Source organism: Gallinula chloropus (assembly GCF_964237585.1).
Source record: "Gallinula chloropus genome assembly, chromosome: 35".
NCBI classification, from domain to species: domain Eukaryota; kingdom Metazoa; phylum Chordata; class Aves; order Gruiformes; family Rallidae; genus Gallinula; species Gallinula chloropus.
The window spans coordinates 410,789-433,100 of record NC_140120.1 but is presented as its reverse complement, the minus strand read 5'-3'; the positions used below and the strand labels follow the sequence as shown (position 1 = coordinate 433,100).

The following is a 22,312-nucleotide window of genomic DNA, read 5'->3' as shown; positions in this document are numbered from 1 at the left end:
TCAGCATGCTCTTTGGTCCTTGTAGATGCTGATCAACTCTCCAGTTTCTGCTTTGTGCTTCAGAGTGTTGGAAAACATCCCATCTTTCAGCAGTCTAATGAACTGTTCCGTCAGGAGTTCAGTATATTGATAAGTGACCTTTCCTTGTATCTGATTCAAACTGTTCTGGGAGAGAATCTCCTCTGGAAGCTGACCCCCTTCACACGCTGCTTGGCCATAGCAGGCAGCTGAGGAGAGAGATGTCATGGTTATTAATCTGTGCACACTACACCCAGTGCATCACCTTTCTGAGGCTCTGCTTTGTGATTTGATCCCACAGCTGTGCCACAACTCTCCTTTTTACGTCCAGCATGGGCAATGGTGGAGTCTGTAGGGGGCAAAACCAAAGCTGTTGGCCCCTGATTCCCACTGTGGACGAGAGAGCTGAGCCCCAGCCTGACTTTGGAGAGCAGATCCCGTGGAGCTGGGATTTAATGCCCTGGCCTTTCATTTCTGGACACTCAGACACCGTAGCACAAGCTCTCTTTTCTTGTTGCACATGTTCAGCATCTTCCCTTCAAAGCCCCTTGTCCCCCACCCTGCTTGGCATTGTAGGGGCAGACCTACCCCATCCGCTCATGCCCTGGCCTGTGCCCTGTGGCTGGATGTCCCCATGGGGTCAGCAAACAGCTTTTGCCTCTCAAGAATGCTTTGGGGTCCCTGGACAGTCACGGGAGGGTTTGTTGTCAGGGGTTCAGGACTCTTTGGATTGAAGGTAGGGACTGGGGTGCGTGTTGGGGGCAACTGATTCCAGGACTCCATCCCCATCTGTCCCACAGCTGCACACCCCCACCTCTATGTCCTGAGTGAGGATGTTAGCCCAGTCACCCTGCCCCATAGGTAGGTCACCATGGGGTGCAGAGGCACTCTCAGGCAACACAGGACACTCAAGCAGGAGAAGGACACCAGCACCAGGCCATACCTGCTCACACAAAACTCCAACCCCAGCTGATCAAACGGTGGCCCTTCTGCCTACCCCACCATGCAAAATCTCACCGGTGACAGCCAGGTGCTGAGGAGCATGGAGGGCAGAGCTCCTCACTCAGCTGCTCTTCTCCCTGTGCTGGTACCCACACACATGAGTCCCAGGGAGATGTTCAGAAGCACCACGTAGCTCAAAAGCCTCCATTGCACTTTCAGGATGTGCTCCCTCAGCCCATCCTTGCCCAAGATGTCACAGGGAGCTGATAGATCCCAGCAGAGTGCAATACCCAGCCAGAACTATGTCACCATTGTGTGCAAAACGTAAAGTCATGGGAGGAATGAGGGAGGTTGGATGGAGAAGGTGGCAAGGCAGGGATGTTACGGGTCAGAGTTACAAATGGCAGAATGGGTTTTATTAGAGGAGCAGCAACCTGCCTCATCCAGATGCCCCTGAGCAGCTGCCCACTGCGGAGTCCTTGCTGGGACAGCCCCTTCCCACACAGGCACCTCCATCCCGTATCTCCTTGACCCATATCATCTCCATGTCAAGCAAGGCATCTCTTCTGGACTCTCACCACATTCACCAGGTGTCTTTGACTCTTTTTCTCCAACCTCTACCTCTCCTTACCCATTTCAGAGCTCTGCATGCCAGCAATGAAGGGCCCTCAATGTATCACAGAATCAAGCAGGTCTGGGTCAGAAGGGACATGCCAGATTATCTAATTCCCATACCACTGCCATGGGCAGGGACGCCCTCCACTAGACCTGGGGCCCAAAGCATCATCCAAGCTGCCCTTAAACCCTTCCATGAAAAGCCTGTTTGCCCCTAATTTCACCCCACTTCTGGTAGCAGTGGTTGCATCTGTGGTTACATCTATTGCATCTGTGGTTGCAGAGCAGGGATGCTGGGGTTTGACTGAATTGCACCCAACTTGTAGAATCATTTTCTCCCCTTGCCCAACCTGCTGACCTTCCCTGGCTGCTCTGTTCCCATGTGGCCAACTAGCACTGAGCAACTTGTGTCTGGCTCACGGGCGGTGGGGAAGTCTCAAACCACAACCACAGCTCGTCCCCTTTGGTTTCAGAGTATAACAAGCACTTTAAAACTGGGATGGAGGTGAGAACTGAAGAGTGAAATTGAGAAAACTTGTGTGTTGTGTTAGAGGCAGTTTAATAGGTCAAGCAACAGCCGTGCAGACAAGAAAAGCAAACCAAGGAATCCATTCACTGTGCCCCATGGGCAATAAAATGCACTGGGAGCACCAGTAAAGCTGGCCCCCTTTCACACGCTGCTTGGCCATAGCAGCAGCTGAGGAGAGAGATTTCATGGGTATTAAACTGTGTCATGTTGAACTGCTGTTCGTTGTCAGAGAAATCTGTCTGTGCCTGTGAGCACAGATGATGCCAGGAAAAGTGTTAGGAGTCCCAGGAGGCCAGTGAGGGAACTGCTGGGCTTTGGAAAAGAGCAAGGCTCTCCATACAGGGTTGGAACTCAAGAGACTGCTTTTCCTGCCTGTCCAGATCTCCTTAGGACACCTCTGCCCCAGCCCCCATTGCAGCATGCTGCTCAACTTTCTTCCCTGATCTGGGATGTGACAGAAACATTATTTCCTATGAAAAAATCCTGCATTGTGAAACTCCTTTGAAATTTTCATCACTCAAATAAAACCTCTCCAATTTGTTATACAAGTCTTTTTTTTTTTTAAGAGAAAATTACATGAAGAGCCATGGAGGTAAGGGCTTTCTGGATGTTAATGAACCCCATGGTGTGTTTTCTTCTGAATCCAGAGACCTCAGATACCAAGAGGAGAGTGAAGAAACCTCTCCACAAGTTGTCAGGAGTAATGCCCAAAGTACGTGAACATTATTGAGAAAGCCTCCCCAGGGGCTCGTTAGAGCAGACAACTGGAGGCCATGAGGACAAACCCAGGCACAGCGCAGGCAGCTCTGATGCTGAGGACACCCTGGCTTGGTCTGATGAAGCAGAAATGCCAAGTGCTGACCCCCAGCCCCTGGGCAGGGAGATCCTGACCCTCACCTGTGTCTCAGGGCTCTTCCTTGGGATGTGGGGAGTGACGCCAAGGGATAGACAGTGGTATGACACATGGTGTCCTCCCCTGGCATGGGTGTAAGGAGGCAATGATACTCCATGGCTGTCAGGACAATGTATCTCCTCTGAGGCCTCTGTGGCAGGGATATCAGCTCTAGTCAAGGAGTCTAATACCTGGCTGGCACCCTTGGCCATCTGCACCACAGCCCATGCCACACTGCCCCACGCCTGTGCTGTTTCCCTGTAGGCTACAGGCACCCAACCCCCTTTCCCCACCTTGATCTCACTCCATGATGTCCCTGCCTGTTCTGCTGTCTCTTCCTCCTTACCAGCTGTTTCTAGAAACACAAAGCCACCAGCTCATCCACATTTCCTCCAAGTGTCTTTTATCACGAAATCACTGCCCTCAGAGTGACTTTTCTTTATCCTCATGGCCACTCTGACTTTCAAAGCAGCAGTTTCACATGGACTTCCTTTCTTATGTTCTTTCCCTGTAGCACAAAGAGGGCTGCCCTCAGCCTCCCCTTCCCCAGGCTAAAGAAGCCCAGGTCTCTCAGCCTCTCCATGTAAGACCCCTAACCATATCTGGGCAGAATTTTATCTGAAAATGTGACAGTTCCTCCCCTTCCTCCAGACCGGGGAACCCCACACTGGGACTGACTGCTCCAGAGGAGGCCTCTCTGGTCCTGAGTCCAGATGGACCAGATGGGCCCTTGTCTGTGTGGCCACACTCCTGACAGTGCAGCCCAACGTGCTCATGGCCAGATTCCTGTTCAGCACCTCTAACTGCTATGGCAGCCCCTGCAATGCCCGAATTCTTCTCCTTGCAGCCGGTTCTCCATTTAGTCATGTCTGAGCTGCCTTGGTGAGCAGGTGTTGTGCTGGGACCTTTTGCCATGGTATCTCCCCGGATGAGATACAAGCACCACACAGCTGGTCTCGGTCTCCATGTGGTTGTGTATGTTGGGAGGGAGTGAGAAGGTGTAAGAAGCCGTGCAGACACAAAGGCCAGGGAAGAAGGAGTGGGGGGGGGAAATGAGGTGCTCCATGTGCCAGAGAGAGATCCCCTGCAGCCTGTAGGGAAGACCATGGTGAAGCAGGCTGTCCTGCTGCAGCCCATAGATAAGGACAGGACCAGAGACCATCTGTGGCCTATGAAGAGACCAACCCATGCCCAGCAGGTTTGGTGGGGGACTTGTGACCCTGTGGGGAACCAGGCTGGAGCAGCCTGAGTCGGAAGGTCAGCACCCCAAGGAAGGGAGCCGTGCTGAGGTATGTGGTGAGGAGATGATGCCCAAATAGAAAGGATTCAAGTTGGAGAAGTTCTTGGAGGACTGTGTGCCGTGGGTGGGATCCCACAGCGCAGCAGGGGAAGGAGGTGTGTATCACCCCCCACCCCCCCACCCCCCCAGCTAAGAAGTAAAACAACTCAGGAGGAACTGACTGAAACCCCATTCCCTCAGTCCCTGCCCCTCCCTGCACGACTGTCAGGGGGATGATGGGAGAAAAATCCTGACTAAAGTGAAGTCTGCTAAGAAAGGAGGGGTGGGGGAAGGTGCTTTAAGACCTGGTCACTCTTCTCATTACCTGACTCTGGCATCACTGGATGTGTAGTTGTAGTGTAATAAATATGTTTTTTTTCATTTATTCTGTGTTGAGTCTGTTTTTCTCATGACACTAATTCCAGGGTGATACCTCTTTGTCCTTATCTCAAATCCTAACCCTCCCACTATCTATGTTCTCCCCTTTCTGGATGAAAAGGGGAGTGATAGGGGGATTTTGATGGGCATTTTGCCTCTAGCAAGGGCCAAATCACCGCAGTCCTCAACAGACCGTGGAGGGGCATAAAGTCCCTGTATTACACATGAAAAACCTATTGGGAAGACACTCTGGGATGTTCCTTCTCCAGACAAAGGCAAACCCACTAATGGGATTGCTTTTGCTCAGGGACCTGGGTGCACTTGGTGGGGGATGTGAAAAAATGGGGAAGTCCAGCATGTACACAAAGGGGTTTTAGTTCCAGGTAAGGATAGCCAGTAAATTTTTGGTGCATAACAAAATCTGTCCGTGAAAGATGTTCTACACAATAGATCAATGATGTTATGAATGTCCCCAGTACTCTGAAAATGTAAGATCTGGCCATGATGTAGATGGTGTGGAAACAGGGGTGGATAATGTACTGGTTCTGGCAGTCTGTCTTTGCTGCCAGGCAGCACTCTAATCGTCAGGTCAATAAGGAACCCTCTGTTAGCACTGGGTGTGAGTGTAACTGGCCAATATTATTCTACATTCATGGTGAATTTTGTCAGTAAACTGTCCTTATCCCATCCTGTCATGGTGGGAAAGCATTGCCATTACAGACAAGTACTCGAGCTGTTCATCTGATGAAATTGTGCTTGCAAATTTTTTATTAATAAAAGGGGGGAAAAAAAAGAGGAAAATTATATTTCTGGGGAAGCAGATGTGAGGCAAAGAGAGCACAGCTCATCCTTACACGGAAGAGCAGGAGATACTGCATTAGGAATGGGATGAACGTTGACTGTCTTACTATAGTTTAGACAAACTTGAGCAAAACCAAAACCCAACAACTAAAACCCAGTTAAATATGAACTGATCATAACAGGAGTTACATTGTCAGTGCTATTCAGAAGACAAGCAGTTTATTGCTGCATAGAAACGTCCAGTCATCAGTTTCCACTCGGCATCCTTGAGCTCCTGGTTCCTCATGCTGTCGAAGAGGGGGTTCACTGCCGGCAGCTGGATTTAACTCAGTTCACCACAACCCTTTGGGCCTGGCTGCCCAGCCAGTTTCTAACCCAGCACAGAGTGTACCCATCGAATCCATGAGCGGGTAGTTTCTCCAGCGGGGGAAAGGCTTTGGGAGACAGTTTTGAAGGCTTCACTGAAATCTAGACAGACCACATCTACAACCTTCCCCTCATCCACTCAGCAGCTGGTCACCTTGTCATAGAAGGAGATTGGGTTGGTCCAGCAGGATCTGCCTCTCCTAAACCCATGCTGACTGGGCCTGATCACCTGAGTGTCCTGCATGTGTTGCATGATGTGACTCAGGTTGATTTGTTCTATCACATTCCCCAGCACCGAGGTCAGGCTGACAGGCCTGCAGTTCCCTGGGACCTCCCTCTGGCCACTCTTCAGGATGGGCATTGCAGCTGCTTGTGGTTTTTTTCTCCTGTATGTGATTCCCAGAGGCTCTGTGACCATCACCGATTCGCTCGGCCCTGGTCAGCAGCACCTATGGCCTTGAACTGACCGATGTTTACTCTTCAGGACCTGCAGAGAGCTCTAGCTGTTCGTTACACCAGACATTTTCTGCAGCCCCAGTTCTCTCCCAGCACCCAGCTACACAAAACTGCGACAGTCACAAAATCCTTACCTCACAATCCACTTAACTCACAATCTAACTATCAAATTCCTTACCTCACAAACTATCTATCAGTCAATCTCCTTACCTCACAATCTGTTTATTAGTCAATCTCTTTACCTGACAGTCTATCTATGAATCAATCTCCTTACCTTAAAATCCGCTTTCCTCACAATCCCCTTACCTCATAATCTATGCATCAATCTCCTTACCTCACAGCCAATAAATCCATCAATCTATTTACTATTTATCTATTTATCTATCAGTCAATCCCATTACCTCACAATCCCCTTACCTCACAATCCCCTTACCTCACAATCCCTTTACCTCACAATCCCCTTACCTCACAATCCCTTTACCTCACAATCGATTAGTTACTCTCCTTACCACACAATCTACCTCAGTCAATCCCCTTACCTCACAATCTATCTGTCAATCAATTCTGTGACTTCACAATCCCCTTAACTCACAATCATCATACCTCACAATCCCTTTACCTCACAATCCCCTTATCTCATAATCTATCAATCACATTACCTCACATCTATCTACCAGTCCATGTTCTTACCTCACAGTCAATCACCTTACCTCATAATCCCCTTATGTCACAATCTCTCTATCAATCCCCTTACCTCACAATCTGCTTATATGTCTATCGTCTTACCTCACATCTATCTATCAGCCTCACAATCTATGTATCTATCAGTCACAGAGTCACAGAATTGTAGGGGTTGGGGGGACCTCAAGAGATCATTGGGTCCAACCCCCCAGCCAAAATAGGTTCCCTAGGACAGGTCGCACAGGTCAGTGTCCAGAGGGGTCTTGAATATCTCCAGAGCGGGACACTTCACAGCCCCTCTGGGCAGCCTGTCCCAGGGCTCCATAACCCTCACTGTGAAAAAGTCTTTCTGCATGTTGGTGTGGAACTTCCTGTGCTCCAGCTTGCAGCCATTGTCCCTTGTTCTGCCCACACAGACCATTGATAAGAGGCTGGCCATTTTCCCCTGTGTCCAACACTTCAGATACTTACAAACATTAATAGGACCACCTCTTAACCTTCTTTTCTCAAGGCTGAATAGTCCCAGCTCACTCAGCCTTTCCTCGTAGTGGAGATGCTTCAGGCCCTTCATCATCTTTGTAGCCCTTCTCTGGACTCTCTCCAGGAGATCCCTGGCTTTTTTGTCCTGGGGAGCCTAGAACTGGACACAATACTCCAGGTGGGGCCTGACCAGGGCAGAGTAGAGGGGGAGGATCACCTCCTTTGACCTGCTGGCCACTGTCCTCTTGATGCCCCCCAGGATCCCATTGGCTCTCTTAGACACCAGGGCACACTGCTGGCTCATGGCCAACCTGTCACCCACCAGCACCCCCAGGCCGTTCTCTGCAGAGCTCCTCTCCAACAGGTCATCCCCCAGCCTGTACTGATTCCAGCAGTTATTCCTTCCCAGGTGATGATGTCAGGCACTGTTAGGAACGATCCCTTTGTAGGGACAAACATGAGTCCCAAGGTTACTGGGGCTGCTACTGGGCTACCTGGGATGGTTTCAGGACAGGAACATATTTCTGCCCTCAATCCTCTTGTTTGGGAGCTACTGCTGGAGCTTTATCAGTTTGAAATATGGACACTGTTAGCACATGAAAGTGACATAGGCATCGTTAGGACCATTCCCTTGCCAAGGAAAGTCCTGAGCTCAAAGGTTATTTGGGCTGCTATTGGCTTCCTTGGGAGGTTTCAGGCCAGGAACATCGTTCAGCACTTAAACCTGTTGTTTTGGAGCATTATCTGGGCATTTAGCATTTTCTAATGTGGACACAGGTAGAGCCTGAAAAGGACATGAGGAGCTTTTAGGATCATTCCCTTGGCCTCGGAGGAGACACATTGTCCTCATAGCAAAGTGGTGGAGTCACCATCCCTGGTATTATTTAAAAGGTGTGTAGATGTTGTGCTTGAGGACATGGCCGAGAGGTGGACTTGGCAGGGTTAGGCAGTGCTTGGAAACAATGATCGGAAGGGTCTCTTCCAACATAAGCGATTCCATGATTCCATGGCACACTGCCAGGAAACTCCTGTTCTGTCTTGGTGGGAAAGTATTGTCATTGCTGACAAGGAGTCGAGTGGTTCAGATGATGAAAATGTGCTTGTAAAATTTTTATAAATGTCAGGAGACAATGAAAGAAAGAAAAATTCATGCACATTTCCAGGCAAATCTAATGGAAATAGAGCCCAGCTCATCATTGCAACGTGTATGGGTCATGTAAGACCTGGAGATACTTAATTAGGAGTAAGATGAACTTCACCCATCTTATTATAGCTTAGACAAAGAAGAAACACAAAATGCAAAAAACTAAAAATACCTATATAGGTCCTAACGTGAGTTCCGTGGCCAGCGATATGCAGAAGAAGGTGAACAGTTTGTTGCTGCTTAGAAACACCCAGTCATCAGTTTCCACAGGGCATCCTTGAGCTCCTGGTTCCTCATGCTGTAGATGAGGGGGTTCACTGCTGGTGGAACCACTGAGTAAAGAAATGCCAATACCAGGTCCACAATAAGGGAGGAGATGGAGGGGGGCTTCAGGTTGGCAAACACAGCAGTGCTGATGAACAGGGAGACAACGGCCAGGTGAGGGAGGCAGGTGGAAAAGGCTTTGTGCCGTCCCTGCTGCGAGGGGATCCTCAGCACAGCCCTGAAGATCTGCACATAGGACACCACAATGAACACAAAACACCCAAAACCTAAACAGACACTGACCACAATGAGTCCAGTTTCCCTGAGGTAGGCATCTGAGCAGGAGAGCTTGAGGATCTGGGGGATTTCACAGAACAACTGGTCAACAGCGTTGCCATGGCAGAGGGGCAGTGAAAATGTGTTGGCTGTGTGCAGCACAGCATGGAGAAACCCACTGGCCCAGGCAGCTGCTGCCATGTGGACACAAGCTCTGCTGCCCAGCAGGGTCCCATAGTGCAGGGGGTGGCAGATGGCAACGTAGCGGTCATAGGCCATGACAGTGAGAAGAAAGTACTCTGTTGAGAACAAAAATAAAAGGAAAAAGAGTTGAGCCACACATCCTGTGTAGGAAATGGCCCTGGTGTCCCACCAGGAATTGGCCAGGGATTTGGGAACAGTGATGGAGATGTAGCCAAGGTCAGTAAGAGAGAGGTTGAGGAGGAAGAAGTACATGGGGGTGTGGAGGTGGTGGTCACAAACTATGGTGATGATGATGAGGCCATTGCCCAGGAGAGCAGCCAGGTAGATGCCCAGGAAGAGCCAGAAGTGCAGGAGCTGCAGCTCCCGTGTGTCTGCAAAGGTCAGGAGGAGGAACTGGCTGATGGAGCTGCTGCTGTTGGACATCTGCTGCCATCAACTGTGGAGACATGTCCAAGGAGGAAAAGGCAGCAAGAAGTTAAGGAGCTCCTCTTTGACAAAAACCTCTAGCAAGTCTTGGGGAACATCCTCAGATTGACTCTGTATTCAGGAAGATTTTGTCAGGTCCCTTTTGGGACCTCTGCTTTGTGCTGGCTTGAGTGTGCCACTGCTGGGAGGAGGGTTGGCTGTGGGCTCTGGAGAACTCAGTCCTGCCTGGCAGCAGTCAGTAAACAGAAGGATGGTGTGATCTCAGAATAAATCACCTGTGGATAGAAATGAGCTTTTCAGCACAGTCATGCCAATCTGACCCGAGGGCAGAGCAGAGCTTTGGAGCTTTGGTTTTCTCCTGCCTGTACCTGAGGAGTGTTTCCCCTGTCAGAACTCCCTGACATTGCTGCTGCAGTGCCAGTGAAACCTTCCCCTGAGTGCAGAGTGGGGAGAGCTGCTCTGTCCATCAGCCCTGCTCTCAGCTGCCCTGTGCTGGACGCTCTGTGATCACACCCTGCTGTTGCCTGCAGAAGAAACTGGACCCCACAGAGAGCTGAGGAATCCAGTCTCGCAGGGCAGAGCTCCAAAGCCCTCCTACGGTCTCATCCTACCCAAGGAGGATCTCTGCTCCCTGCTCCCAGCCAGGGACACACAGGGCTCAGTGCAGCTGCCCACACACAGGTGATGAGTGGCATTGCCACGGCCTCTGTGCCGAGATGTCTCCTGCATGGGGCTCCTCTCTGGGGCACAAGAGTCCCTGGGAGAGCGGTGCCATTGTGGGGGGCAGCTGCAGCCCAGCAGGAGCTGCCTGGAAAACCTCAGTCCTACAGATTGGGGTCCTGAAGTGAGGGTCACTCAGTGGCAGCTCCACCAGATCTCCAGGAAATGCTGGGACACAGACAGCAAGGACAGGAGGGTAAAAATTGAGAAATGTTCTAGTCAAGGCTGGAAGGACAGGGACACACACACAGGCACTCAGGGGTTTCTCCTCATGTGGGTTATTTTGCCAAGGAGAAGACTCAGCCTGAAACACTGGATCTCTGGGTGCTGACTCTATGCTGGGTGGCAGAAACCTGGTGTTTGCTGTGGGAAAGTTTCAGCACTGCTGGGGATGTCAGGGACGTCTCAAATCCCCACTGCCAGGGCATTTCTGGGAGCAGCTCCTTCTCCCTCCCTGAACAATGCCTCTGCTGCCTGGAGCTGTCCCTGCAGATGCTTCTCTGTGACTATGTCACCTCCTGCTCTGTGCTCACAGACCTCATCCAACCTGCCCTGTGCTCAGCTCTGCTCTGCAGACCCCTTCTGGCATCAGGGCACTGCCCAGGGAACCTCTGTGTGTGCAGGACTCAGGAGATCCTCTGATGTGGACATTCTTGAAGGGAGAAATTAGTTCTGATACACCACAGTCAGAACAGCCCACAGGAGAGGAAAAGTCAAAGCAAAGACTCTGCCTGGCAGGAAAATGCTTCCTTGATGTTGTTCTTCAAATCCCTTTAGAATTTCTCAATGATCAGCTGGAGCTGGGAGCAAAGCTGACCCAGGCAGCACAGTCTTTACAGCAGAAGGACCTTACGCTGCTCTTCCCATGGTCACTCCTTCCTCCCCCAGGTCCTTCTATATCCCTGTGGAAAGCCCACAAGCCAGGCTGAGTGCTGACCCTGGCAGCGGCAGAGTCCCTGCCCCAGGACACAGCCCCCAGGGTCCAGGGACCCTGTTCACAAGGACAGCCCTGGGCACACCTGGGTGCACACGCTGCTTCACACCTCTGCAGCCATGCCCAGGAGAAGACAGCTGTCCTGCCCTGTCCCTCTGATGGGGCAGAAGGGCATCCCTTCCAGGCAGCACTTTCTGGTCCTAGAGAGAACCTGTCCTCCTGACAGACCCCACACACTGCCCCATGTCCCAGCTTTAGGAGATCCCTCCAGGAACAGAACCTGCATTGCCCTGCACCCACAGACATACCAGGCAGAGGCTGTGGAGATTTCTCCTCCAGTGAGCTCTCAGCATCCATCAGCTCTCTCAGCCTCACAGGTCTCCCCTCGGTGCCTCCAGGCAGTGTCCCCAGCCCTGTGTGCTTGGCAGAGGAGCTGCTCCTGGCCAGAGCTGTCTCTCTGCAGTGCTGCACTATTTCTGAGCTCCCACTGCCCATCCCAGGAGCCCAGCCAAGCTCACAGCAGAGGAGCAGGTGAAGACATCATACTCTCCATCCCCTCTGGACTCCTCCCTGGAGCTCCAGGGAACCTTCTTGGAAAGAAACTGAAGTTCTCTCTGACGTTCCCTCCCTTGGCTGGGGAGAAATCCTTGTGTCCAGCAGAGTCCTTTCTCAAGTCCTTTCTTCAAACCAGAGCTGGGCAGGACAATCACCTTTCCTTGTCTCTGCATGAGACAGGACCCCCAGGCAGGGACAGACAGGGGTCTCTGTCCCCCTGCAAAGGTTAAGGAGCATGGCTGCCTGGGAGCTGCTGGTCCCAGTGCCCATGGGAATTACTGAGGGTGGAGACCAGGAGAGAGATGCTCAGACACCAACCCCTGTTGTCACCTGAAGGGCCAGAGGTGGTCCAAGAGACATGAGTGGGTTCAAGGTCCAATACAGCAATGCTGCCTGGGATGAGGAGCATTTTTGAGCCTGGTGGGGAATTCCTTTGGCCAAATGAAAAGACACCAGATGGTCAGAGTTAGGACCATCCATACCCAGAGGCACCACATGTCCAGCAGCAGTTCCATCAGCCAGTTCCTCCTCCTGGCCTTTACAGAACCCATGGGAGCTGCAGCTCCTGCACTTCTGGCTCTTCCTGGGCATCTTCCTGACTGCTCCTCTGGGCAACAGTTTAATGATCATTGTTATAGTCTCTCCAACATTTCCTCCTCCCTCAGCAGCCAGTCCCTGGCAGGCAGAGTTTGTGGAAGGATTTGAACAGGTCGTAGGGCAGTTATCACCTCCTACAGCCTGTGACTTTACAGCTGCACAGGCAAACAACCCTGGTACACTGACAGGCCACCTGATCGATGGGTGCCCTGACTACATCATCCCAATCCCAATCCCATCCCAATCCTATCCCGTCTGTCCTGGATCTTGCCAGGGCAGAATTAACCTCCCCAGGCAGGCAGCACAGGAGAGCTGAGTTAGCCCAGGCTGTTTGCCACACCGCTTGACATCACTCCCCCAGAAAAGGGGCTTGTTGGGGAGGGGCACTCCTGGTGCCTCCAGGGCAGTCAAAGTGCAGCCGAGTCATCGGGTTGGTCATCATGTTGTGCAGTTACTGGGTCATAACTGGGTATAAGTGAAATTCACTGTGGGCTGTCCTCCTTTCATGGTGATTTGGTCAGTAAACTGTCCTTAGGCCAGCCCACGGAGGCTCTGTCTGTTTCTCCTGTGGGAGTGAGTGAGCAGAATGTGCTGCTCAGCCACTGGTTGGAGCTGAACCACCACAGCCCTTTTTGGAGCCCAAGGTAGGTCCTGAAGGTTTGTGATAACGGTAGAGGATGAGGTGAGGGGTGCTTTCTCCTCCCCTTTTCCCTTTAGGCTTTTTACAGCATCTGTTGAGAACGTTGACTATCCCTGGGATGTTCAGACCAGCATATTTGTCTTGCTCTCTCTCCTGAATGTCTGTCTGGACCTATGTGTTACCAACAACTGTTCCAAGAATATTGCCAAGAGGTCTTCCCTGGGCTGAAGGGTCAGGGGTGGCATGGGGTGTGGGAGGGCATGAAAAAATACCTAGACAAGAAAAACAGATCCAGAGGCACTGTGGTTGCCCAGGCCTCAGAAACCAACACCACAGCTGAGCCAGAAAGAACCCTTCCAACAGGCACTGGAGCTACCCGTGCCTCAGAGAGTGCAGCTCCTCCAGTCTCCCCAACAAGCACCATGGGTACTCAAACCTCAGAGGCCAACCCCAGAGCTGATCCAGACAGCCAACCAGCACGCCTGTCAGTCACCTCTATCCAGAAGAAGAAATACATGGAGAAATCAGTCCTCATGTGAGAGATGATGAACTGGGACCATTGCATGGACCTGAAGAGGCAATACAAGAGGTTATAACCCGATCCCTGTCCTTGAGCTGAGAGACATAAGAAAAGACTTCAGTCACCTTCCAGGGGAGCACATCATCCCCTGGTTACTCTGATGCTGAGACAATGGGGCACGCAGCCTAAAATTAGAAGGCAGGGAGGCCGAGCAGCTGGGATCCCTGTTCAGAAAAGGAGTCATTGACAAGGTGATTGGAAAGAAGTCTCAAGCCCTCAGCCTCTGGAGGTCACTTCTGTAAAGTGTGGGGGAAAGATACCCTTTCAGTGAAGATGTCATGTGTTGGCCATGTAAGTGCATGACCACAGAGCAGAGTGTGCAGTGTTTGAGGGGATCAGCCATGTGAGAGATGAATTACTATGATCCTGATGATCTGGAGCTACGCACCAATCCTGATGAGGTCCAATGTCCCTCACCCATGTGGTGTAAGTCTGTGTGGAGTGCACCAGCATCATATGCCAACTGACTGGCAGTGATAGATTGGGGAAAGCAGGAAGCACCGACAGTGGCTGAGGTGTCCGGCCAACTCCTGTGGGGGTGCCCTGTGGGGGTGGTTGCAGCAATGGAAACAAAGCAACTGGGAGTGCAGAGGCAAACCCATCTGGGCATGATGTGGATAGTGTGCAAACAGTGGTGGATAATGTCCTGGTTCTGGTCAGGCCACAGTTATCTCACCTGTGCTGCCTGCTTGGGGAGGCTGAGTTAGCCCTGGCTGTTTTCCACACCACCTGACAGCACTTCTCCATAAAGGAGCTGGTTTGGGCACCACTCCTGGGTGCCTCCAGGGTAGTCTGAGTGCAGCTGGGGTGTTGGGTTGGTCCTCCTGTCCTGCAGCACTCTGTAATCCTCAGGTGGGTAAGGTACTCTGTGTTCTCACCGGGTATGAGTGTCATGGGCTGTTTATTGTTCTAGTTTCATGGTGCTTTTTTCAGTGAACTCTCCTTATCCCAACCAACAGAGGCTCTGTCTCTTTCTCCTCTGGGAGTGAGCCAGTGGTGTGTGTTGCTGAGACACTGTTTGGGGCTGAATCACCACAAGCATTTACAGCACTCTCTCCTCTTTTTACTTATTTTCTATCATGTCCTTTAATGCCTCTTGCTGAGGCACCACAAGTCAGCTGAGGCTTCTACACTCACACATTAACCACTGACACATCGGAGCTTCACTTCCACCAGACCCTGGCAAAACCCTCCGTGGTTTTACAAAGAGAAACTTCAAGAACTTTTCCAACCAGAGCTGATGTGCTCCTTCTGATCTTGTGATGTTCTGCATCAGGGGATAACCACAACAGGGGGTAGAACCAACACATCGTCCTGTTGTGTGACCAATCCAGCACTGGTGACACATGATAATTTATTCATTGCTGCCCAGTGCTTGCCCAGCATCAAGGCCCTTCCTGATTCACATGCTTCTCCACTAGAAAGTAAGCTCAGGGAGCACTGGCTGTTGTGAGGGAGGACTGCCAGGGCAGCTGATGCCAACTGCCCAAAAGACTCTCCCATGCATGATGACATCATCAGTGAGCAGGGTTAAACCTCAACACCCGCACATCAAGGGAATTCAGACATGACTGGTGGAGCAGCAGTGTCAAGGAGGAGGCTTTGGGCGTTCTGAGGGATGCCACAGCAGCCAGGGCTGCTACACAGGAACCTGGCCATGAGCACATTGGGCAGCACTGGGAGCAGTATGGCCACCCAGGCAAAGGCACTCACTGTCAGTTTGACTCAGCACTGGTGTGGACACCAGCAGAGAGTCCAGCAGTGGGAGGTCCCCAGCTCAGGACGAGTGTGGAGGAACAGTCACGGGGTTGAAAGAAATTCTGCCAAGACAGGGTTAGGGGTCTTGTGTGGAGAGGCTGAGAGATCTGGGCTTCTTTAGCCTGGGGAAGGGGAGTCTGAGGAGGGTATAGGGGTAGCTCCAGAGAGATTGAAAGTTCCTTTTCAAATGAATGGCAATTAAAACTAGAGGTGCAGATGGGTTATGAGCATGGAGAAATGCCATTCTGAGGGTAGTGCTGTGGTGTTTGGAGTTACTTGGAGGAAGTGTGGATGAGCTGGTGGCTTGGTTTATCTGGGAACAGCTGGCGAGGAGGGAGAGACAACAGTACAGGCAGGGACATGGTGGGGTGAGAACAAGGTGGGGAAAGGGGTTGGGTGCCTGCATCCTGCAGGGAAACTGGCACAGGTGTTGGGCAGTGTGAGATGGGCTGTGGTGCAGATGGCCAAGAGTGCTGGCCAGGCTGAAAGGGCCTGATAGAAATGCAGACTTTTCCCCCTTGGCATTGTTGCCTCCTTGAACTCAACCTAGGGAGGCATCCATGTGTCATACCCCTGTCCTTCCCTTGGCAACACACTCCCCATATCCAATGTAAGAGTCTTGAGACACAGGTGAGGGTCGGGATCTCCCTGCCCAGGGGCTGTGGGTCAGCACTTGGCATTTCTGCTACATCAGACCAAGTCAGGGTGTCCTCAGCATCAGAGCTGCCTGTGCTTTGCCTGGGTTTGTCCTCATGGCCTCCAGTTGAGAGGTGTAAGATGTTCATGGGGCGGCTTTGTCAGTAATGGCTCCCAGTAGGGCCCATGAACGCTTCAAGGTACTTTGGGCATTGAGTCTGACTGGCATTTTGAGAGTGTCTTCAGTGTCCTCTTAGTATCTGAGGTCTGTGGACTCAGAAGCAAATATACCATGGGTCTCATAAAAATACAGAAAGCCTTAAAAAGCATATCTCTTCAAGTCCTTTTCATTGAAAAAATCCAGACTTCTACAAATAATTGGATTGCAGTTAGGTATTTAATGATGAACAGGTCAAAGGAATATTACAATGGAGGATATATTTCCTTCATGGGTATTTTCTGTCATGGCTCAGTTGATAGAGCACAGCTCATCATTACACAGTGTCTGTGTCTCACCAGACCAGGAGATAGTCAATTTGGAATGGGATGGATGAGGACCATGTTATTATAGCTTAGACAGAACATAATGAAAAAGAAACCAACAACTAAAATCCCTACTATAATCAGAAAGGTCCTAACGTGTGTTACATGGCCAGTGACAGGCAGAAGATGAGCAGTTTATTCCTGTTTAGAAACATCCAGTCACAAGTTTCCACATGGCATCCTTGAGCTCCTGGTTCCTCATGCTGTAGATGAGGGGGTTCACTGCTGGTGGAAACACAGAGTAAAGAAATGACACTACCAGGTCCAAAAAATGGGAGGAAATGGACGGGGGCTTCATGTAGGCGAATGTGGCAGTGCTGAGGAACAAGGAGACCACAGCCAAGTGAGGGAGGCAGGTGGAAAAGGCTTTGTGCCGTCCCTGCTGCGAGGGGATCCTCAGCACAGCCCTGAAGATCTGCACATAGGACACCACAATGAACACAAAACAGCCAAAAAATAAGCAGACACCGACCACAATGAGTCCAATTTCCCTGAAGTAGGCATCTGAGCAGGAGAGCTTGAGGATCTGGGGGATTTCACAGAAGAACTGGTCAAGGGCATTACCCTTGCACAGGGGCAGTGAAAATGTATTGGCTGTGTGCAGCACAGCATGGAGAAACCCAGTGCCCCAGGCAGCTGCTGCCATGTGGACACAAGCTCTGCTGCCCAGGAGGGTCCCGTAGTGCAGGGGGTGGCAGATGGCAACGTAGCGGTCATAGGCCATGACAGTGAGAAGACAGAACTCTGTTGAGAGCAAAAATGAAAAGAAGAGTTGAGTGACACATCCTGTGTAGGAAATGGCCCTGGTGTCCCACAAGGAATTGGCCATGGCTTTGGGAACAGTCGTGGAGATGCAGCCAAGGTCAGTAAGAGAGAGGTTGAGGAGGAACATGGGGGTGTGGAGGTGGTGGTCACAGGCTATGGTGATGATGATGAGGCCATTGCCCAGGAGAGCAGCCAGGTAGATGCCCAGGAAGAGGCAGAAGTGCAGGAGCTGCAGCTCCCGTGTGTCTGCAAAGGGCAGGAGGAGGAACTGGCTGATGCAGCTGCTGTTGGACATCTGCTGCCATCAAGTGTGGATACTTGTCAGAGAAGGAAAAACAGTGATTAGTTAGGGAACTCTTCTTTGAGGAAAACCTCTCCTAACACTTAGGGAATGCCCCCAGACTGATTGTCTGTATGTAGGAGGACTTTTGGCAGGTCTCTTTTTGGGAGGACTCTTTTGTTCTGCCTTGAGAGTTCCACTGCTGGGAGGAGGGTCAGCTGTGGGCTCTTGATAACTCAGTCCTGCCTTGCAGCAAAAAGTAAATATAAGTATGGTGTGATGGGCTAATTGAACCTTCCCAAACGCGTGGTGATGAGCAGCATTGCCATGGCCTTCTGCATGGGGCTCCTCTCTGGGGCACAAGGCTCCCTAGGAGAGTGGTGCTATTTTAGGAGGCAGCCTGCAGCCCAGCAGGAGCCCCCGGAAGTCCTCAGTCCTACAGATGGGGGTCATGATGTGAGGGTGAGCTCGGTGCACCAGCAATTGATGTGCCCAGAGCCTCAGGTAATGGTGAAGCAAAGGCAGCAAGGACAGGAGGGGAAAGAGCAAGAAATGCTCCAGAAGAGGCTGGATGCTCAGGGACAGACAGGCACTCAGGTGTTTCTCCTCACTGGGGGTTGGGCTGTCAAGAAGACTCCTGATGTTAAGTCTGTGCTGGGTGGCAGAAACCAGGGTGCTGCTGTGAGAAAATGTCTGTACTGTAGGGGATGTCATGGGGGTACCAAATCCCCACTGCCATGGCATTGCTGGGAACAGCTCACTCTTCCTCCTTGCCAATGTCTCTGCTAACTGCAGCTGTCCCTGCAGCTGCTTCTCTTTCCCCATGCCACCTCCTGCTCTGTGCTCACAGACCTCATCCAACCTGCCCTTTGCTCAGCTCTGCTCTGCAGACCCCTCCTGGCAACAGGGCACTGCCCAGGGAACCTCTGTGTGTGCATGGCTCAGGCAAATCTCCAAAGTCTTAATAAGAATTGAGTTTTCATTGCATATACTTTGGGGAGAAATAAGTTCTCATCTACCACAGCACAGCCCACAGGAGAGGAACAGTCAAAGCAGACACTGCCTTGCTGGAAAATGCTTCCTTGATTTTTTTTTTCCAAGTCCCTTTGGAATGTCCCAAGAATCAGCTGGAGCTGGAAGTAAAGCTGACCCAGGCAGCATTTTCTTACAGAAGAGGGAACCTGTGCTGCCCTTCCCTGGGTCACTCCTTCAACCCACAACTGCTGTCTCTATTGCTGTGGAAAGCCCACAAGCCAGGCTGAGTGCTGACCCTGGCAGCAGCAGAGTCCCTGCCCCAGCACACAGACCCCGGGGCACAGGGACCCTGCTCACTAGGACAGCCCTGGGCACCTCTCAACGATGCCCAGGAGAAGACAGCTGTCCTGCCCTGTCCCTCTGATGGGGCACAAGGGCATCCCTTCCAGGCAGCACTTTCTGGTCCTAGAGAGAACCTGTCCTCCTGACAGAGCCCACACACTGCCCCATGTCCCAGCTTTAGGAGATCCCTCCAGGAACAGAACCTGCATTGCCCTGCACCCACAGACATACCAGGCAGAGGCTGTGGAGGTTTCTCCTCCAGTGAGCTCTCAGCATCCATCAGCTCTCTCAGCCTCACAGGTCTCCCCTCGGTGCCTCCAGGCAGTGTCCCCAGCCCTGTGTGCTTGGCAGAGGAGCTGCTCCTGGCCAGAGCTGTCTCTCTGCAGAGCTGCAATATTTCTGAGCTCCCACTGTCCATCCCAGGAGCCCAGCCCAGATCACAGCAGAGGAGCAGGTGTAGATATCATACTCTCCATCCCCTCTGGACTCCTCCCTGGAGCTCCAGGGAACCTACTTGGAAAGAAACTGAAGTTCTCACTGACATTCCCTCCCTTGTCTGGGGAGAAATCCTTGTGACCAGCAGAGACCTTTCTCCTGATCAAACCAGAGCTGGGCAGGACAATCACCTTTCCTTGTCTCTGCATGAGACAGGACCCCCAGGCAGGGACAGGCAGGGGTCTCTGTCCCCCTGCAAATGTTAAGGTGCATGGCTGCCTGGGAGCTGCTGGTCCCATTTCCCATGGGAATTACTGAGGGTGGAGGCCAGGAGAGAGTTGCTCAGACACCAACCCCTGTTGTCACCCGAAGGGCCAGAGGTGATCCAAGAGACATGAGTGGGATCAAGGTCCAATGGAGCAATGGTGAAAGAGGGCAGTGCCTGGGAGCAGCATTTTTGAGCCTGGTGGGGAATTCCTTTGGCCAAATGACAAGACACAGTTACGACCATCCATGCCCAGAGGCACCACATCTCTAACAGTAGTTCCATCAGCCAGTTCTTCCTCCTGCCCTGTACAGACACACGGGAGCTGCAGCTCCTGCACTTCTGGCTCTTCCTGGGCATCTTCCTGGCTGCTCCTCTGGGCAACAGTTTAATGATCATTGTTATAGTCTCTCCAACATTTCCCCCTCCCTCAGCAGCCAGTCCCTGGCTGGTAGGGTTTGTGGGAGGATTTGAGCAGGTCGTAGGGCATTTATCACCTCCTACAGCCTGTGACTTTAGAGATTCACAGGCAAACAACCCTGGCAAACTGACACGCCACCTGATCTATGGGTGCCTTGACTATATCATCCCAATCCCATCCCAATCCCATCCCCACCCCAATCCCATCCCATCTGTCCTGGATATTGTCTGGGCAGAATTAACCTCCCCAGGCAGGCAGCACAGGTGAGCTGAGTTAGCCCAGGCTGTTTTCCACACCACTTGACATCACCCCCCCATAAAAGGGGCTTGTTGGGGAGGGGCACTCCTGGTGCCTCCAGGGCAGTCAAAGTGCAGCCGAGTCATCGGGTTGGTCATCATGTTGTGCAGTTACTGGGTCATAACTGGGTATAAGTGAAATTCACTGTGGGCTGTTCTCCTTTCATGGTGATTTGGTCAGTAAACTGTCCTTAGGCCAGCCCACGGAGGCTCTGTTTCTCCTGTGGGAGTGAGTTAGCGGCATGTGCTGCTCAGCCACTGGTTGGAGCTGAACCACCACAGACCTTTTTGGTGCCCAATATGGGGCCTGAAGGTTTGTGATAACGGTGGAGGATGAGGTGAGGGGTGCTTTCTCCTCCCCTTTTCCCTTTAGGATTTTTACAGCATCTGTTGAGAACGTTGACTATCCCTGGGATGTTCAGACCAGCATATGTGTCTTGCTCTCTCTCCTGAATGTCTGTCTGGACCTATGTGTTACCAACAACTGTGCCAAGAATATTGCCAAGAGGTCTTCCCTGGGCTGAAGGGTCAGGGGTGGCATGGGGTGTGGGAGGGCATGAAAAAATACCTAGACAAGAAAACCAGATCCAGAGGCACTGTGGCTGCCCAGGCCTCAGAAACCAACACCACAGCTGAGCCAGAAAGAACCCTTACAACAGACACTGGAGCTACCCATGCCTCAGAGAGTGCAGCTCCTCCAGTCTCCCCAACAAGCACCATGGGTGCTCAAACCTCAGAGGCCAACCCCAGAGCTGATCCAGACAGCCAACCAGTACGCCTGTCAGTCACCTCTATCCAGAAGAAGAAATACATGGAGAAATCAGTCCTCATCGGGAGAGATGCTGATGAACTGGGACCATTGCAAGGCCCTGAAGAGGCAATACCAGAGGTTATAACCCGATCCTTGTCCTTGAGCTGAGAGACATGAGAAAAGACTTCAGCCGCCTTCCAGGGGAGCACATCGTCACCTGGCTACTGCGATGCTGGGACAATGAGGCAGGCAGCAGGGAGAAGGCAGAGAGGCCAAGCAGCTGGGATCCCTGTCCAGAGAAGGAGGCAGTAACAAGGCAATTGGAAGGGAGTCTCAAGCCCTCAGCCTCTGGAGGTGACTTCTATCAAGTGTAAGGGCAGGGTACCAGTTCACTGAAGATGTTGTGTATTGGCCAGACCAGTGGATGCCCATGGAGAGAGATATCCATTATCTGAGGGGATGAGCCATGTGAGAGATGATTTAGTGTGATCCTGATGATCTGCAGCTCTGTGCATACTGGGTATAGACTTCCTCTGGAGAGGGCACTTCAAGAACCCAAAAGGGTACCAGTGGTCTTTTGGAATAGCTGCCTCAGGGACAGAAGACATTGAACAAGTGTCTCTTCTGCCTGGGCTGTCAGAAGACCCTGCTGTTGTGGGGCTGCTAAAGGTTGAAGAACAGCAGGTACCAATTGCTACCATGATGGTGCACAGGCAACAATACCACACCCAACAGAGACTCCCTGATTTCCATTCAGAAACTGATCACCAACTGGAGAGTCAGGGAGTGATTGGTAGAACCCGCTCACCCTTCAACAGTGCAATCTGGCCAGTGCAGAAGCCCAGTGCAGAGTGGAGGCTGGTGCTGGACTATCGTGCCCTGAATGAGGTCACGCTGCCTGTGAGTGCTGCAGTGCCAGACCTGCTGGAACTCCAGTATGAACTGGAGTCAAAAGCAGCCAAGTGCTACACTACAACTGACATTGCAAATGTGGTTTTCTTGATTCCTTTGGCAGCAGAATCCAGGCCACAGTTTGCTTTCAGTTGGAAGGGAATCCAGGACACTTGA

At 51.7% G+C, this 22,312-nt stretch overlaps 2 protein-coding genes across 2 annotated transcripts; both read right to left on the bottom strand.

The window, feature by feature from the left end:
• Positions 1-8,821: 8,821 nt before the first annotated feature.
• LOC311203081 (olfactory receptor 14A16-like) lies at positions 8,822-9,748 on the bottom strand (the record flags this gene model as incomplete). The annotated part of the gene is made up of 1 exon (XM_084277716.1): positions 8,822-9,748. One exon carries the CDS (start codon positions 9,746-9,748, stop codon positions 8,822-8,824), a length of 927 nt encoding a protein of 308 aa, XP_084133842.1.
• Positions 9,749-16,859: 7,111 nt separating this feature from the next.
• Positions 16,860-17,774, bottom strand: LOC311203080 (olfactory receptor 14A16-like; the record flags this gene model as incomplete). The annotated part of the gene is made up of 1 exon (XM_084277715.1): positions 16,860-17,774. The coding sequence occupies one exon, from the start codon at positions 17,772-17,774 to the stop codon at positions 16,860-16,862; it is 915 nt and encodes a 304-aa protein (XP_084133841.1).
• Between the last annotated feature and the right edge of the window lie 4,538 nt (positions 17,775-22,312).